The sequence below is a fragment of the Erpetoichthys calabaricus genome, chromosome 7 (genome assembly GCF_900747795.2).
Source record: "Erpetoichthys calabaricus chromosome 7, fErpCal1.3, whole genome shotgun sequence".
NCBI classification, from domain to species: Eukaryota; Metazoa; Chordata; class Cladistia; order Polypteriformes; family Polypteridae; genus Erpetoichthys; species Erpetoichthys calabaricus.
The window spans coordinates 12777259-12795949 of record NC_041400.2 but is presented as its reverse complement, the minus strand read 5'-3'; the positions used below and the strand labels follow the sequence as shown (position 1 = coordinate 12795949).

At 36.4% G+C, this 18691-nt stretch overlaps 2 protein-coding genes across 3 annotated transcripts in view; both read right to left on the bottom strand.

The window, feature by feature from the left end:
- Window positions 1–18691, bottom strand: part of LOC127528794 (uncharacterized) — a 254061-nt gene that overhangs the window by 91306 nt on the left and 144064 nt on the right. The gene's annotated exons all lie outside the window — the stretch shown is intronic.
- Window positions 1–18691, bottom strand: part of smad2 (SMAD family member 2) — a 102384-nt gene that overhangs the window by 17293 nt on the left and 66400 nt on the right. The window contains exons 3-7 of one of the 2 annotated variants that reach the window (XM_028805021.2): window positions 9542–9631; window positions 8390–8583; window positions 5940–6074; window positions 828–902; window positions 529–582 (exon numbers count right to left, since the gene is read on the bottom strand). In XM_028805021.2, the coding sequence (XP_028660854.1) occupies window positions 529–582; window positions 828–902; window positions 5940–6074; window positions 8390–8583; window positions 9542–9631 (548 nt within the window). The remainder of the gene's footprint in view (window positions 1–528; window positions 583–827; window positions 903–5939; window positions 6075–8389; window positions 8584–9541; window positions 9632–18691) is intronic. The other variant, XM_028805022.2, reaches the window with a different exon arrangement.

The following is an 18691-nucleotide window of genomic DNA, read 5'->3' as shown; positions in this document are numbered from 1 at the left end:
CTGCGGTGGGTTGGCACCCTGCCCAGGATTGGTTCCTGCCTTGTGCCCTGTGTTGGCTGGGATTGGCTCCAGCAGACCCCCGTGACCCTGTGTTTGGATTCAGCGGGTTGGAAAATGGATGGATGGATGGATATAATGGAGTGTATATGGCTAATTAGCAGGACTTCTAAAAAGAAGATCTGCCTTAGGATGATCAGATGCTCCAGGCTAAAATCCTTACAATTAGACATTTTCACTGCAATGCAACTATTTTAACCTCCATAGTCCAGCATTTGGATTGATAATGAAGCTTTCAGCTGAAAGAAAGGGCACTTGTACTTTTCCTGGTTTAAAGTATGGAAATAAGCATGATTTTAAAATCTAACTAACTGGAACATGTATTGATTAACCAACAGATTATCATATCAGTTGGTAGGTCAAGCTCTAAATTTGTTAGCAGCTGAAGTAACTTCCTGCAAGCTAAAATGTTAACATTTTATACTTAAAGAATCCCACTGCATAAAAAATTACAAAAAAAAAAAAAAATACCCATGCTGTGATTCACAGGCGAAAGCGTACTGGGTGATAACTCTGCCGGTGAACCTAAAAAACAAACAAAAATAATTTTAAATAAGCCTGTAATAAGAGTTTAAATTCATTATCAACTGACTGTAACAGAGGCTCAAATCATCTGTAGGTAACTTTGTAGATAATGGATTGTAAGGCAATAAGGCAATCATAAAAACAATTCTTATTTTTATTTTTAATGCAAAGCTAAAGAAAATGTACTTTATTCACAATTTCTACATTTTACGCTGAACCTGTACATTTTGAAGAGGAGTTTTTACCTGTGTCCATACTTTGGTTCATTTGTTGATCACTTGTCTCACCATCTTCACTGATATAACCGGGTGGTGGTGTTTCTACAAAGAATATATAAAAACATTATTTTAAGCACAATGCAAAGGAATAAATGTAACACTGCTAGAGAAAGTCTAGTCTAGTATGATTCTGAGACTGAGAGGAATGAGCTACAGTAAAAGATGAGCTTGGAGGAGTTAAACTTTTTCAATTTTAAGTAAATAGAGATTAATAGATGAGAAGATTAACGTTTTTAAAATAATGAAGGGAGCTAGGGAAGTGGATCCCATCAGTTACTTAAATTGTACAACTAGAATACGGGCACATGGCTGGAAACATGTCAAGGTAAGATTTCACACAAATGTTTGAAACATTTTCTTCAAGCAAACAACCATAAATTAATAAATTACAAAGCAATGTGATGGAAAGTAGGTCTTTTAGAGACCTTCAAATCTCAACTTGATGTTATTTCAGACAATCTGTTTTTTGTAGGTAAATGTGACAAATACCAAAATTTAATAAATAAGTATTAACTGAACAGATTAAAAATTGTTAACAAGACATGTCTTAAGTTCTAATTTTATGTTACAGATATGCTAGCCAAAACACTTGTAGATAGTGATTAGAGCTGTATTCAAAATACTGACAAAATATAGCATGAATAAACTTTTGCTGACACGTGAACTAATGCTGTCGTTGCTGCATCAATACTGATGCATCTAATTATCATATAAAGCATGTGAGCTTGAGAAAATGGTACCGTGTTCAAACATAAGACAGTGATCAATCTATAGCCCAGTAGGTCGCAAAACTAGGCTCTAAATTCCAAAAAATTGCCTAAACAGAAACAGCTACAGCCAGCACCACTGAAACTCAAAACAGACATCTGAGCACACTCTGGTCTCTCTATTATAAAAAAAAAATTCTGGGCGAGAAAGACTAGGGAGACGAGACGTGATCTTCATGTGAAGATTATGGAAGACACTTAAAAGACCCGCAAGACGAAAGAGACTGGCCACGGAGCGTCTCACAGGGACCTTAAACATGAGACTTTGTGCCAAGAGATTGACCCAGGACCGTCTCACGGGGACATAGAACATGAGATTCTTGCAAGACATGCCCTACTTACAACCAATATCAAATAATACCACGGGGAGCAAAACACTCAGTCGTGTAAAGGCTTTGAGCACACACAGATCCAGGGCTCTCAGAGCATATACGGCATACAAGGACAATACACTACAGATGAAACGTCGACGACTTAAGGGAAGAAGAAAGAGCAGCCTGGAGAAAGGAGACTAAACAGCGTTGGAGAGAAAAAAAAATGCAAAAAATAAAAACAATAATCTAGGTGCAAATTCAGAAAATAAGGAAAGTAATCATCAGCCCGGAACAAGTGGAATTGAAAAAGAAAAAAAAAACGCATGTCCAATCAGGCTCAGAATTAAATGAGTAAAAGACAAAGTAGAACTTCATAAAGACGTTCAAATATGTTGGCGCTATACACATGCAGAGCAGGTTAGAGATTATGAAAGCAGTGGAATTCGAAAGGCTCAAAAAACGTTGGTACGATATACATGTAGAGAAAGTTAAAGAATATGAAAGCAGGAAAAGTATAAAAAAGTAAAGATCGCATTAGCACAAACAATTGGAAATTGTTACTCGAAAAAAGGGAAAATAATCACCATGGACCAGGTCTCATTGGAAAAAAAAGCAGGACAAAGCGAGGTCAGAAATAAAAAACAGAGTAGAAAACAGAGTAAAACGTCAAAGAGGTTAAAAAACAAGGGGGCCAAACACATGCAGAGCAGGTTATAGATAACGAAAACAATGGAATTCAAAAGACTTAAAAAAAACTTAGGCACAAAAAACATGCAGAGCAAGATATGGAATATGATAGCAGAAAAAAACTAAAGTGTCAAAACAAAGAAAGTAAACTGCATTAGCGCAAACAGAGAAATTATTACTTGGAGAAATAACAAAAAGGCGTATAGAGATCAAATATATGGACACAGGTGATATGTCAGAAGTATGTATATATTGTAAGGCTTTAAAGTTTAAGTCAGAGAATTTCAAAAACGGGGTTTACCTCACATGCATTTATTGGTTACTTTGCAAAAAAAATTATTAACTGCTGAATATGCAGATCATTTTGTCTGTGCTGAAATTTCAAACAAAGAAACCTATCCTGAATAATGGTACAAAGTCATTAAACACATGCCTCACAGACCTCATTTAAAAGATTCAGCATGTGGGGACTCGAAAGATTCCAAATATTGTTTTTACCGAAGTTCTGAAATAAAAGTGAAACTAGTGAAATAGCAACAATTCAAAGAAAAAAAAATCTTAATGTGTATCCAGAAAACCAAACACGGGGGTTGGTGAGCGAAGCCCCCTAGTTTTATAATAAAAAATGTCTGTCAGTTATGTTGTCATAATGTTAATGTATCATATCATCTTGTAAACGTTTTATACCGTGTGTATCTTCTAGTAGTGGCCAGCTCTTATTGACGCCCGTTTCCAATAAAAGCCAGGTTTGAAGAGATGTAGCGACAAATAGACGCCAGTCTCCAATAGTAGCCGGTCTCGTTTAAGCGCCGATCTCCAATGACCCACTGCCTTTTCCGTACGCTAATCCTCTTTTCGTACCACCTGGGCTACTGCCCTCCTGCAGTGAATCATACGGTAAGTAACTTTTCGTGTCAAAAATGTTTTGTCGTCGGATGCTATCGAGGAAGGGAGAAAGTCAAAACGAAATTTCTTTGTGTACATTTTGCCCTTTCGTCTCCACGTCAATCACAACCCCACAGGGAGGGCAAAGGTGGGTGGAAGGGGTGGAAAGAACATGAAAATGCCATCTTCGACACGTTAATCCTCTCCTTTGACCAGGGAAGTAGGGGCTGTATTGTAGCATGACAGACAGACCATGATCACGTGAAAAACTCTGCGCCCTCTTCCTCGGTGACCTGTTAACCTTTACCTCCACTGACACTTTTGCCTTCAGAAGGGTCGTGCGGGTGTCTGTTCATGTCACTGTGTTCTTGGGGCCCGTGTTTGTAGTGTGAGCAATGGGAAGGAAACGGTCATTTGATTTACCATTCAAACTCCGTGCGGTAACATACGCAAAAGAACATTCAGGCGAAGAAGCTGCACGACATTTTGGGCTGGATCCAAAATGTATCCGAGAATGGCGCAAGCAGATGACTGATATTGAGAAAACGGCGGCAGAAAAAGGTGCCAGAAGTAAATGATTGCCTGGAAAGTGAGCGAAGAATTAGATGAACTGGTGTTAACATGGATTATTGAACAAAGACTGGAAGGTGCATGTGTCTCCATGAAAATAATCCGCACGAAAGCGAAAAGGATTTTTGATACGGAGATTGATGATGCTTCAAAAGGAAAAAAAACTTTCGTAGCCAGTGCTGGCTGGCTTGACAAATTTATGAAACGCCATCATTTAACGCTCCGTCGGAAGACATCGCTGACGCAGAAGGATCCAGAACAAGTTATTGACAAGCTTGTCTCTTTTATGATGTGGGTTGCCAATCAGTGAACTGCAGATGGAGTTAAGGACGGCGAAATCATTGGAATGGACGAGACATCTGCTTGGTTCGACATGTCTTGTTCTACAACAGTCGAACCAAGTGGCAGTAGGAGTGTTACAATAAAAACATCTGGTCACGAGAAATCTCATTTCACTGTCACATTGACAGCGAAAGCAGATGGCACAAAATTGAAGCTGTTTATTGTATTTCGGGGCGCAAAGCGAGAAGTGGCAAGACTACAGGATGTCCAAGAAGCTGTGGTAGCAACCTTAAAAAATGGATGGATGAATCAGGAATTAACAATAATGTGGTTGCAGAAAGTTTGCGATGTTTTCTGTTTCCGGAAGAGACTTCTTGTCTGGGACGCTTACCGCTGTCACATCAGTGAGGAAACGAAACAAGAACTGAAGAAATATAAAATGTCAACGGCAGTTATCCCTGGTGGTTGCACCAAGTCCGTCCAACCTGCTGATGTTGTTTGGAACAAGCCCCTGAAAGACAAGCTTCGAGAGTTGTATGACAATTGGATGGCAGGGGAAGAAGATAAGGAGTTTACAGCTGGCGGAAATTTGAAAGCGCCGGCACTACGTTTGTTAGTAACGTGGATAATATCAGCTTGGCAAGAAATCACCCCAGAAATGAAGGATTTTCTTATCAAGGATTGTGGAATCATCAATGCATGCGATGGACCGGAGGACGATCTTATCCATTGCTTTAAGGAGAGCCAGCCATGCCATGCTGGGAGTGCGAAACTGATTACTGCGTGACAACAAGTAATGGGAGTACCTGTATTGCCATCACAAGAAGAGGAAGATGAAGAAGTACTCGTAAATAACGAAGCAATCATTACCGATACAGACGACGAGTAGATGGTAAGTACTGTACTTTATTGTATTTTATCCAATCTCATGTCGTAATGTATACGTATATGTGTGAGTTTGGAGCTTATTGCATTTCCTTACGTTCCGCAGGGGACTTGTCGGGCTGATGAGCGCTTTCGTGCGAAATTCGGACTGGTGCAGGCCAGTGCTGGTGGAATCACTGGCAAGAAAGTTCAGTAGACATCTACCGTACCTGTTTTTCATGCTTACGGTAATACCGTGTACTGCTTTAATAATACTGTACTGATAATTTCATTAAATCCTGAAATGTTCATCCGGTGTTGTTGCCTACATTTTGTGGCCGTAAATACGGTACCATACCGTATTTTACTGCCAAATGAATCCCGTTTACCCATCACCATTCCATCTACGAGTCGAATAATAGCCTGTCTCCAACAACCGCTGGTCTCTTTTAAACGCCAGGCCGTCCGAATAATTTTTTGAATAAACGCCGGGGCTACTATTGGAAGATATACGGTATGCATCTTTTATTCTGAAGTTACTTCCAATAAACTTTCCCTAATAACTGATTTATATTCAAGAAAGTTCCTGACAAGAGTACCAATAGAAAATAGAATGAAATATACCACATCGAAAGCAGTGTAAATTAACAACAACTGCTAAGGAAAAGTACATGTTGAAGACACACCAAAAAAAAAAAAAAAAAAGTTACCTGGAATATAATTATTCGGTGGTTCAATTCCTGCAGGGAAATTAGTGTTTTCAGGTATGGAATGGGTATAGTCATCCAGAGGAGGCAGCTCTGTCAGAATTTCTGTGTGTCTTGGCACAAGAACAGGTGGTAAAACTGGAGCAGGATTAGATATTATGACATCAGGATTAATATGCACTTTTAATTTTATTCAATGAATAGTGCAAGTATCTGTTTCATCTATTGAACACTACAATGTTACATTTAGTGATTTTACTTTTAAAATATAATCTTTGATTTAAAAAATTAACAGTAGTCGCCTGTCTGAAAAACTAAACATTCAAAGAAGTTAAATACTTCACACAGACAACTGAAATTTAGTTTCCATTCAAGGGCCAAATCTGATTCAGCAAACAAAAATCAGGAAAACATATACATATATATTATATATACACACATATAATATAATATAATATAATATAATATAATATAATATAATATAATATAATATAATATAATATAATATACACACCATGCACAGTTGAAAAAAACCTATGTAACCTATTCTGGAATGGCACAGTATGAATGAGAGGCTTGATATCTAACATGGCTGCCAGCACTTTCTATTCATGCTTAACATAATAGGCTTTACTTGCTATAGGATATAAACACAACTAAAATGTGCAGAACAGAGTACAACAGGAGGCGACTAATAAAATGTAACTAACATGAGAGATGTATTTAAGTAAACACTGCTCAGAAAGTTGTTTCACTTATAATAAATAACATTGATAAATAACTGGATTAAGACAAAATTAAATATTTCGGCATGTATAAGCAAAACTCAAAACTAACACTGAACAGTAGCTGTATTTTGAAAAACAAATTCTTAAATGCAAGCCAACAGCTAAAGATACTATTTCTAACTCTTCAGTGTTCAGTATGGAAAGCATTTTCACCTTTTAATTTTCTGAACATCATACATTACTATACAGTTAATGCTACTTGTGGGCACCTAGTTTAAACTCAAAACATACCATATGTACCTTTTTATTCATGGGAAATGCACTTTATTTTTGCAATCTTTTCAATTTCCATAAGGAAACTCTGTCTCTGAAGAGTCTCAATGGCTGGGAACATTTTGCAAAAAGGCAAAACATTGCTTGATTTGATAGAGAAGCCAGCTGGTCTTTATCATTTATTAAGTGAATTAATGCTAGTCTTGCATAGCTAGACTATAGCTTGTATATTTTTATTTAAAGTGTAGATGAAAATAAAAGCTTTATGTCTCTTGACCTTGCATATTTTTTCACAAGTAATTTGACTTTCATGAAGCAATGAGGCTAGCCTTTTTGCATTTTAGGAATTGAAACTTTTTAACATTCAAAAAAATGTAATATTTAACTTTTTAAAACAGGTATATTGCTCAATCCATTTTTTGATTAAAAATTATGAACCTTTCTTTTATTTCTTCTTTACAAAATGAAAAACCTACTATATTTGCAATGTTTGGAAAAGCAAACTATTTCTATAATCAATGAGTATAATGAGAGACCTTAAAAATGATTTAATATGTATAGCAAGAATATTCGCTTATACTCCTGATTTGGTTGCTTGGAAAAATTTCATACAGAACTATAAAATTTAACTGCAATCAAAGTTCCTAAATTGTCTTAAATTCGAAGCTCCCTTCTTCCTCTCCGATTAGGATTTCAGAAAACAAAAAGCAGCTGGGCTATCTCTTCGAGGACAATATGATCTTCCACAATGAAAACTAAAGTGATCTGCCACATGGGAGGGCAGAATAAAGTATCTGCAGTGCTCTCCACTTCTACATTATCTTTCAGCTTTTAATTTCCTCAATGCTACTATGATATTAAGCTGGCGAGTAGATTTACTGTCTGAAAGCAATTCACAAAAATGACAATGTTGGAGTAAAAAAAAAAAAATCTACAGGACAACAATAAACACATTATGAGCCCTTAAATGACAAACGTATTTCTGAGGACTAGAGGTATACTAACGGTATGTTTTAGTACTAAGTCTGTTTCACGCGAAAGCTATAAAATAAAACAGCTCTTCAGTTCACCATATTCTCCATTCCCAGCTAGGCTACATTTTCTCTAGGTACTTTAAATTCTTCATAAAACTACAAGGGAAAGGCATATAAATGTCTGACACGTTTTACATTTTATTGCAGAGAGAAAATGCAAGGCAGAAGTTGGTCCTGCTTACATCTGAAATGTCAGAACAGACTTTGGCCAAAAGAACAACTAAATCTTTGGAATGGGTTTTACTACAAATTAGTTAAGCAACAGAGATATGTTTCAGTCTTAAGGTTTTCATATTTGCTAAATTAGCACATAAACAGAAATATGTATTAAGCAACTTTAAAAGACTAAAATGCTTACTAATTTTTTTTTATTTTTACTTAGAGAGAGAAAAAAAGAAACACAAGAACACATTCATACCTGGTGTTTCCACCCTCTGGTAGTGATAAGGATTAACGCACACCTCGTCCTTTTTAAGATTAAAAGCATATTCACAAGTCTCAATGGCTCGTAATTCATGATGACTGTGCAGATCCGGCCACCTCCATAACCGACAGTAGATGACATGTGGTAAACCTTTACGGTGAGAAACCTGCAAACGTCCATCTAGAGATCTAAAATGTCAAACAAAAGATGAAAATAATCAAGGCATGAGTACCTAAAATAGCCGCAAAGCAAGTGCAATTTACATTATCAACCATTCACACGGCTGTCCATATATGTTTAACAGCACCTTTGATTTGGATAAAATTTATAGTTACTGAAAAATGTATTTACCATAATGTGCTTATTTGTAAAATGAAGAACATGATCTTCTGGCTTTCCAAGATATTTACCAATACGACACTAATACGGTACTAATATTGTATGTGTTAGACAATATGTATTGAATGGTTAATATTACAGAACACTTGAATGAACTAAATTCTTCTATTTCTGATGAACTGCAAGCAATCTGCACTTGTACTGCTGTATTTTGAACTTTATTTCTCAGGTGATTAATTAAGAGCCAATCAACAACTTGTTGAAAAAGGTGGAGGATATGAAGGACTGTACAATAAAAAGGGGATGTAGAAAATAACACTCATCTTCTGATGAAAATACGGCACCACCAATGATTCCTTATGTGGGCATCTTTGAGTGTCTACACTTTTTCTGGCTCCCACTTTTTGGTATCAGATTCAGAATTCATCTAATTAAATTACTTGCTAATTACACAGTATTTTGTGCACTTAAGAACACATTCTATCTACTGTACAATTCTGAACAAATTTTAAGACAGTACACACTAAAAAGAAAAAAAAACGTTTTTAAATAATGTATCAGCAAAACTGCCATCTAAAAATGCTTCCTTACTTTATGTGGGAGAAAGTTCTCTCTGTCATGGCCCAAAACAATTTTGTTAAACTATTCTCTTTCAGGAATAATATGCATATCAATGTTTTTGATCCTTTGCAGCTCTAAAGACTGTTCCCAGTTACTCATGTTTTAACTTCCCTAACTGAAACAATTTTATACTCAGAAAAAGTTACACTAATCTTGTTTATTTGTGACATAGTTTAGTATATTCACCTGGTTTGGTCAGGATAGCTGTAAAGGCCTGTTGTATCCCACTGATCTATCGTATTTGGTGTACTCAGTCCCCAAATTTCAGAGCAATTGCTGTGTACAGAAATCAAAAGAAACAAAACAAAAAAAAAATTGATGTAAACATGGGGCATGGTTCATTCAAAAAATATCATGGTGAAAATAAGACATGGGAACAGACAAATTAGTCTCTTTTATGTGACAAGTAATAGCAGCCAACAAAAAGTAGAATTCCTCCTCATTCAAATTACGAGATCACATAAAAGAGGGCTACAGAATGGAATGAAAAAAAAAAGAAGGTGTAGGGAGTGAAGGGAGGAACACGCACAAGAAAAAAAAGTAAAAACAGTAAAACTTAAGATGTTTTAGAGTTTAACAGTTAGCTGCATTAAATATGAATTTCCAACCTTATATATATTTTTTAAATATGAGAACTGAATTAAAACCTACTACTGGCTTAAATATGATTTTTCTTCAAATTCTTTCAAAATTATTCTAAGGTGTGTGGACTTGGATGAAAAAAGTAAGAACAATTAGATGAAATACTACTCATTTAAAACAGCCAATTTGGTGAGGGGGGTCGCATAAAAACATAATATTAAAAGAAAATACCGCCTACATCTTTAAAAAATGAATATATGCATGGAGGTTGGCTGCCAAAGAATTATTTTAAAAGGTAATACATGAAGTGGGAAAACAAGATGTGAATATTTAGATTTTTTTAAGAATACCTAGATTAGCCTGTTCAATATAAAAAAAATGCATGAAACTTCCTTTTACAAATTCATCCATTTATCTTTTTAAGCCACTTAATATTAATTTTAAAGTTTACAGCAGAGTGTTAATTTAATTTCTAGATTAAATCCTCAAAGTACTGTAAGAAAAGTTTCACGACCTCAACTAAAATAAACATACAAGACTCTACAAAGATAAATATACGACAGACACTGACTGAATATTAATTTGTCACTGGATAATAAAACTTTACTGCTATATCACCACCTTTACAATACAGATCTCCACCTTTACAATACAAGTTATTTACTTTGATACTCATGCTTTATTCCATTAAATGATAACAAAGATCATTCAAACTAAATGGAAAGAAACTTTATCTCTGTGCTAAGCATCTGAAATACTGACATTGAACAATGCCTTGTTTTTATGCTTACATGAACAGAAAGCTTCACTCAAGATTTTGGCGACTGTGAAAGGCTCAATTCTACCACCCACTGCACTACAAAGAATGCTAATAGTAGATCAGAGAATGTACACTTGGCATCACTAAGTAGCCGTGGGAAACTGAAAGCTTCAAATTTAAGAATAAATATTTTTAAGGGGTGAAGGGAGGTGGTGGTATGGGTTAGAATGAAAAAAACACACCCTCAATCGTAATTGTGGCATCATTTGTGAAGCTTTCCTTGCATTTTAGAACAACTTGCAATGAATTTGGGTTTTAGCAAATTCTTCCAGTTTATTTATTTATTTTTTTTGCCTTTGACTGACTATAAAGGTACGTTTCTGGTTTACTGATGAGACATCACCATTACAAAGATATTCTTTATAAAACTGATCAGAATGACAATAACTGGACACCAAAACTGGGAATGCACAACAGTTAATTCTTCAAGTACGACCAAAAATGATTTTGTTGTGCAGATTTTCCCATACCCTAGCTTTACCTAATATGCACTATGCAATGAATAAGAAAGAAAAAAAAAAAAACGTAGAAAAGCAAGAAGTGTGGTTCTGGAGCTGGCAGATAAGGCAACAATGTGGTGTGGAGGATCTTGCGCATAAAACAGATGAAAGGTGAAATAAGAAACTCTACTACTTTAGTGTGCAAAAATGCACTCTAAAACAAAGAAATCTGATCCCTACAGTATTTCTAACAACTACAAGGAGATGCATTTAGACCATTTAAATGATTGCTAACAGGCTAGCAACTTTATATGTACATTTTCAATGTAACTTATTATCTTACATATGTTGAGATTTATTCATTTTTATATTTCATACAGGCCTATGTCCCTGCCTTTGATAAGCAGGCAAGAAACATGGATGGATCCCTATAAGGGTAGGCAAAAGTAGGTTTACAGTTGTGCCTTGTATGCAAGGCCGGCAATTTCAGCATTTACGAGATCGTACCTAAGTTTTGGAAGTTAACAAAGCTATTGAGTTAATACAGCTATTGCAGTAATCAAAACCTGCATGTCTGCTTCCATATGAACTATAAACCTACTTTTTCCAACTCCTAAATATCTAATAAACTGGACCTTAAGTAAACATTATCTCATGGGTGCTAATAATTTTCTCTCTCTCTTTTTTTTTTTTTTTTAAACTTGTGCCTAAAATTGCTATAGTGCCAATAAACTACAAGCTGCAAAATAATACCTAACACATCATATGCTTAATTAAGATACAATGGTCAATTACTATGCCCCATGGCCTCTTAATTCTTCAAGCCAATGTCAACTACAAAACAACAAATGAAAAGGCATATGCATTAAAACTCCCCCTGTTTATTTACACAAATTAAGCAATCTCCAATGGATATCACATCTTGAAAAATAACTTTATGTATGTCAAATCTGGTCTAGGACCATCTGCGCTAGTGAGCTGAACTAGGTCTTCAAAAGAGTTTGCACAAAATGGCAATTTCTGCACATGTATTTGCTTCTGGATTTTGAAAAGCAAACTTTTCCAGGTCTTCATCAAAAGGTAATTTAGACTTGGTGATACCAGGAACCTATCCCAAGTAATGTGTACATTGTAACATAATCCTCATAATCATCTTGTATCAAGGCTCCAAATTAGTGATAGTTCAGTGTTACAGGAAGCCATAGCCTAAATTAGCAGCAAAGAAAATTGATATTTTTTTTAAATTGCAGTTTGTGCACATTGTGTGCCAATAAAGAAGTTATCCACTTCAGATTGTTTAATTTTTCTATGAAGTTTAGAAAAATATTCAACCTAATGACATATTCGGACTAGATTAGGTTTACACCGGTTGGGGTAAATTAAGTGCCAGTACTAGTGATGGCCGGTATGACCAAAATTCTATATCACGGTATTTTTCAAAATTGTACCGGTTTCACGGTATTCAACAGTATTTTTTTCCCATGCATAAGTTAACTACATTTTCCACTGCAATTACTGCAGTAGACTGGCTAAGAATAACCTATTCCACTGTCATGAGAATTGTATATTGTACAAAAAACATTTTAATGTGCACACAAGTATTAATACAGGTTTGCATGGCCCCATAAAGTGATAGTTTTTAAGGAGGGGGCACTAATGAGGCACTAATGAAGAGAAGGAATCAAATTGCATGACAGTTGCTGTCAAAATATAGAACCTTTTTATTGAACAAATTATGCAAACAACTTAAACTAAAATTTTGACAACAAATTGTCAACCATCCAAAGAGGCATTTAGACTTAGTAAAATATTCAGGGGTGCTTGTCAAAAGTTGTATTTTTAGAAAAGGAACAAATGGTAAATATTTTTCGTAAACCAACTACACTTTCTGTTAATGTTAACAATCTCTGTCCACTGACATGTTAAAGTGACTTTTTAAACAATTTTACCATCATTAAACTGCATAATATTTAAACTAATAAACAATTAACAATAATGCAACTTCCAGTAATAATACTATTACTTCAAAACTTCAAGCCCAGGTACATTACACAGTATTCACCAAAACAAAACAAGTGCAACTTGGTGATGACATCTTTACGAACAAAACCATCATTAAGGCAAATTGCATTAATATGGACCTTGCTTCAAGCTAAGCTATATACATAAATAATAAAACTGCAACTTGCATTTATTAAAAAAAAAAAAAAAAAGGTCCAAAGGTCAGTTTTTAAATCCAGTTCGCCATGTCCAACTGCAGGACCGCAGGGCGTTGAGGTGATTGGGGCGAGTCGCACCTGATCATTCTCAATTGCTTCATCGGCTTACTGCAGCGTGTGAATAAGGCGCTGAGCCCAGGGAATCGTATATTTATGGGCCGGCAGGATACGGGGAAGGAAAAAAGACAAGATAGAACACAAGGAGGTTAAAAGAAGGGAAAAGGCAGTCATGGGAGACAATCCAGACACCAGGAAGGAGAAGGAAGCACGAGCTGGGGCTCCATGAGGGAGTGCAGGCTGAGGCGATCTAGAGGCTGGTTCACCCCACTGACAAAGTGTGTCGAGTGGGGTGAGTGAAATGTAAGACCTCCCAATGGATCTGAGGAGCGACTGAGTGAGCGCAAAGGAAGACAGGAGGTGTGCCGACCTCGGACGGTCTGGCTGCGCAGTGTGGCAGCAGCCAAGACGGGTTGGCAGAAAGCATCCAACGCAAGGGTGAGCCGTGGAGACAGAAGGTGGTGTGCTGCGATCAGGCGAGGAGAGAGACTGCATTTTAACGGATTTATTATGAATTTTATCCCCACGTTTCACTGGCTTTATGGATTTGCTATTTATTTGGGTACTATAGTTTTCTGAACACTGCACAACGGACACTTTTGGTTTTACTTTGACTGTTTTTAACAAAAGCACTTGAGCATTTTCCATCATCCTCTGGCTTCAATGAGATTTCTCAGCTCATCTCTGTCATAACTATCGACAGTGTTGGTTCAACAGACTCCCATGTAGGAAGAGGGAGTCTGTAGGGGACCGGCATCGTTACACTATTACACAGTAACCAGATACGTTACACAGTATTGAAAAAAAAATAAAACAAGTACAACTTGGCTTGCAGTATTATCCAGTAGTATAGAAACAGTATTCACACATTTGAACATAATGGTCCACATCAGACCTTTAAAAACCAAAGTATCTACAGGCACGGCCCTTTTTTCGTCAAAAGCTCTTCTGTGTCATCATGTTCAACTTTATCGTCTGCTACAGCTTCCGTTTCGGAATGTTCTCTGTCCATTTTCACCACTCAATACCTCCACTAACTCATGTACTCCGTTGCATGCGTGTTTAGCGGTGTAGCAGTGAAAAAGGTCCCCCCCTTAAACAGTTTCCCGCTGCGCCACGTTCCGAATGTTGTTCAGACTATTTAAACCGGTGTTCCAGTATAAGAAAAATCCATATCATAACAAAAATAAAAAAAACGTTTTTTGGTATTAACCGGTATACCGCCCAGCACTAGCCAGTACATACAGGAACTCTGTACCAGCATTTTCTTTTCTTGCCTTATCAGTGTATCATTACATACAATTAGTTCAGACCACATCAGCAATAGCAACCCTATATGTATTATAACAAATATATGTTCTTTGGCACCTCCAATGGGGACATACAGTTATGGCCGAAATTATCGGCACCCCTGGAATTTTCCCAGAAAATGCACCATTTCTCCCAGAAAATTGTTGCAATTACAAATGCTTTTGTATATACATGTTTATTTCCTTTATGTGCATTGGAACAACACAAAAAAAAACAGAGAAAAAAAGCCAAATCTGACATAATGTCACACAGAACTCCAAGAATGGGCCGGACAAAATTATTGGCACCTTTTCAAAATTGTGGGTAAATCGTTTTATTTCAAGCATATATATGATGCTCGTTTGAACTCACCTGTGGTAAGAAACGGGTGCTGGCAATAAAGCAATCACACCTGAAGCCAGTTAAAATGGAGAAAAGTTGACTCAACCTTTCTGTTGTGTGTCTGAGTGTGCCACACTAAGCATTGAGAACAGAAAGAAGAGCAGAGAACTGTCTGAGGACTTGAGAACAAAAATTGTGGAAAAATATCAACAATCTCAAGGCTACAAATCCATCTCCAGAGATCTTCATGTTCCTTTGTCCACTGTGCGCAACATAATCAAGAAGTTCACAACACATGGCACTGTAGCTAATCTCCCTGGATGGAAGAGATCTCAAAATTGCTGTTGGGAGAAGGCCCCCTTCAAATCTGAGAAACCTTGAGCAGTTTGCAAAAGAAGAGTGGTCAGAAATTCCAGATGAGAGGTGTAACAAGATTGTTGATGGTTATAGGAAGCGCTTGATTTCAGTTATTTTTTCCAAATATTAAGTAGAGGGTGCCAATAATTTTGTCCAGCCCAGTTTTTGAGTTTTGTGTGACATGTCACATTTGGGTTTTTTTCTCTGTTTTTTTTGTGTTGTTCTAATGCACATAAAGGAAATAAACATGTATACCAAAACATTTGTAATTGCAACAATTTTCTGGGAGAAATGGTGCATTTTCAAGGAAAATTCCAGGGGTGCCGATAATTTCGGCCATGACTGAACTACTACTTGATATACAGTAAATTGTACATAACACAATATGGGACCTCTGAAGGAATACCCCACAAACTCCCTGCAGCTTGGTCATAACTCCACCATCACCTCATCATTCGGGATGCACAACAGGGAGTACCAGCAGTTCTTTTTTTTATCTTGTACTTCAGGAACTGAGTAAAGTTAACTATTACTGGAGGACCTCTGTAATGTTATTGTCATTTGAATTGCTCAAATGATGGAACTACTGTATACTGGCATTTAAAGTTGGCTTACTTTGACAGTCTTTCTACAGAAGGTAAAACACTCCATAATCTTTACTGGGATGTGAACATGAGTCTATAAAAAAAAACCTGCTGACAACAGCTATTCAGAAAGGACTAAAATTTCAGATGTCCTACAGTAATATTTACTTTACCTATCCTTGCCTTCTGATGTAACCCAAACCAGAGGACTTAAAAGTTAATATTTTATTCTTATTTTCTTCACGATATGTTAATAAAATAGCCACATGATTGTGTTACAGATGGTTGTGAACCGTTATGAACGATCACATCAACTGTAGAACATAGTAGTTTAAAAGTAATTTTAAGAGAGTGTGAAGGAAACCGACACAGTGCACTTATCCATGAGAGGTCATTTTTTAAAACAACTATTTTATGTTTGCTTTCCCAAGTAATTTCATTAGTAGAATCAATGACAAAACTGATCTTAAGAATGACATTGATAAAAAGGGCAGATACACTACTGGTCAAAAGTTTCAGAACACCTCAGGTTGTCCAGTTTTTCTTCAAATTTAATCAGCTGAAATTGCAATAAAATGACCTAAGATGGTAAAAAGGTAAGAAGTAAACTGCCAGAGGTTCAAAGATGAGGTTAGCAAAAACTGAAGAAAAGGAAACTTCAGAATATTACAAATGAACCTTCTTCAGATAGAATAATAGATATATCACAAAACCTACAGATGGTCTGCAGCAATTAAAGTAAATTAAGCCTTGCAAGTTGCAGCAAACATTTTGCACGTGTCCCAATTTCTCTTGATTACTTAAAAACCACTCTGTCTGTGTTAAAGCAGAGTTGGAACAGTCTGCGCTACAACACTCTTTGAAGTACTACTTGGGCAATATTACACTATAGAAAGTTGTAAATTACACTGATAAATGGCAATTAACAAATTAAATGAGACATGAGCATTATTATCCTTAGAAGTGCAGGTCCTTTATTTAGAGAAATTGCAAGTAAAAATCGAAGTGTCGGTGAATACAGTGGTGCCCTGCTCAATCCAGAAGCAACTGGAGACTGTAAGAAACTCTGATAGGAAGAGATCTTGAAGACCCAAAATCAAACCCAATCACAAGACAAGTTTATCAGGGTCACAAGCTTGTGTGATTGGTGCCTCAAAGTACAACGGATTCAAGCACAGCTTAACAGTGCAGGTCAAAATAAGCAAGCCTCAGTTTGTACCATGAAGAGGAGACTTTGTCCTGCAGGTTTGACAGAGTGAGTGGCAGTAAGAAAGCCAATCCTTAAAGGACAAAGTGGGGCCAAATACTGGCTGTGAACTACTGTCGACTGGATGAAAGTCTTATGGACCAATGAATCAAAATTTGAAACCTTTGGTTCATCACGCAGGGTGTTTGTTATGACGTTGAGTTGGTGAAAGGATGGTTCCTCAGTGTGTGACAAAGTCAAACAAGGAGGAGGATGTGTGATGGTGGTCTGGGGTTCATTTGCTGGAGGCACAGTTGGCTGGAATTCTGAAACAAAACGGTTACCACAGTTTGGCTGCTATATCTGTAAAAGGTGGCTACTTTGATGAATCAAAAAATTTTAATGAAATTTTGTACATTTAATGACTCCTTGACTTATTTTTTATTTGCCATTGTTTATTTGTTTTATGCCTTGATTTCATAAATCAAAGACCTTAAATTGAGTGCATTTCCATAAAAACTGAAAAAAGCTGAGGTGTTCTAAAACCTTTGACCGGCAGTGCAAGTGAACAGCTTTCTTACATGTTTTAACGGTTTTCTTTGTGAAAAAGGAAATCTAAATTAACATATACATCTCATGTTTTGGAATGAGTTATATTTAAAATAAGCAGACTTTTAGTGCAGATTCCACTTTGTTTATATAAACTCATGTAGTCTTCACAGCTTTGGCAATAAAATGCTGCTCATTGCTTGTGCTATTTATTCTGCATTGCTTTTGTTTTTCTTTATCACACTCTGATACTTAATTTAATGCTGCCAATAAATCGAAAGAAAGGATTGAGAATTTCAAGTTAAAATACATTCTTGCATGGACTGACTGGAAACAATGCAGCAGTTAATTAAGATCAAGTCATTAAGAAAATAACTTAGTGAATGGATGAGAAATTTTAAATTAGAGGAGGATGAGTAAATGAGGAAGTAACCTTTAGAGGAAGACTTTACACACTGGCAAATTGTGTAATCAGGAAACTGCAGTATCTCACTACTAAGTTGTTGCAGGAAGTAAGTGCTGAACATGATGACTGCGTATACTGACAAATTCTTTCCACAGAATTTTGCAAAGTGGCAAGTGATCAGACTACTACTTTCATGTCCCATTTCCTGAAAATAGTAATGTTGATTGGTAAATTGTCATATTAATATAACTGGTGCACTACCAGAAGGTAGAGAAAGTACTCACTAAGCAGAACCTCCAAACAATCCACCCTATCACAGCACAAATCATAACCCAGGTACAATCCACATCCATGCACTAAACAAAGTGATAAAGTTCAGGTGGGCTATGAAAACAAAGGGCCACGACAGATAGTATTCTCCCACTTGTATTTATGATAACTTGCAAAAACCACCTACCTTGCAAATGGAGAAAAGAAAAATGGACAGTTCTAAGTTTTAAAGAT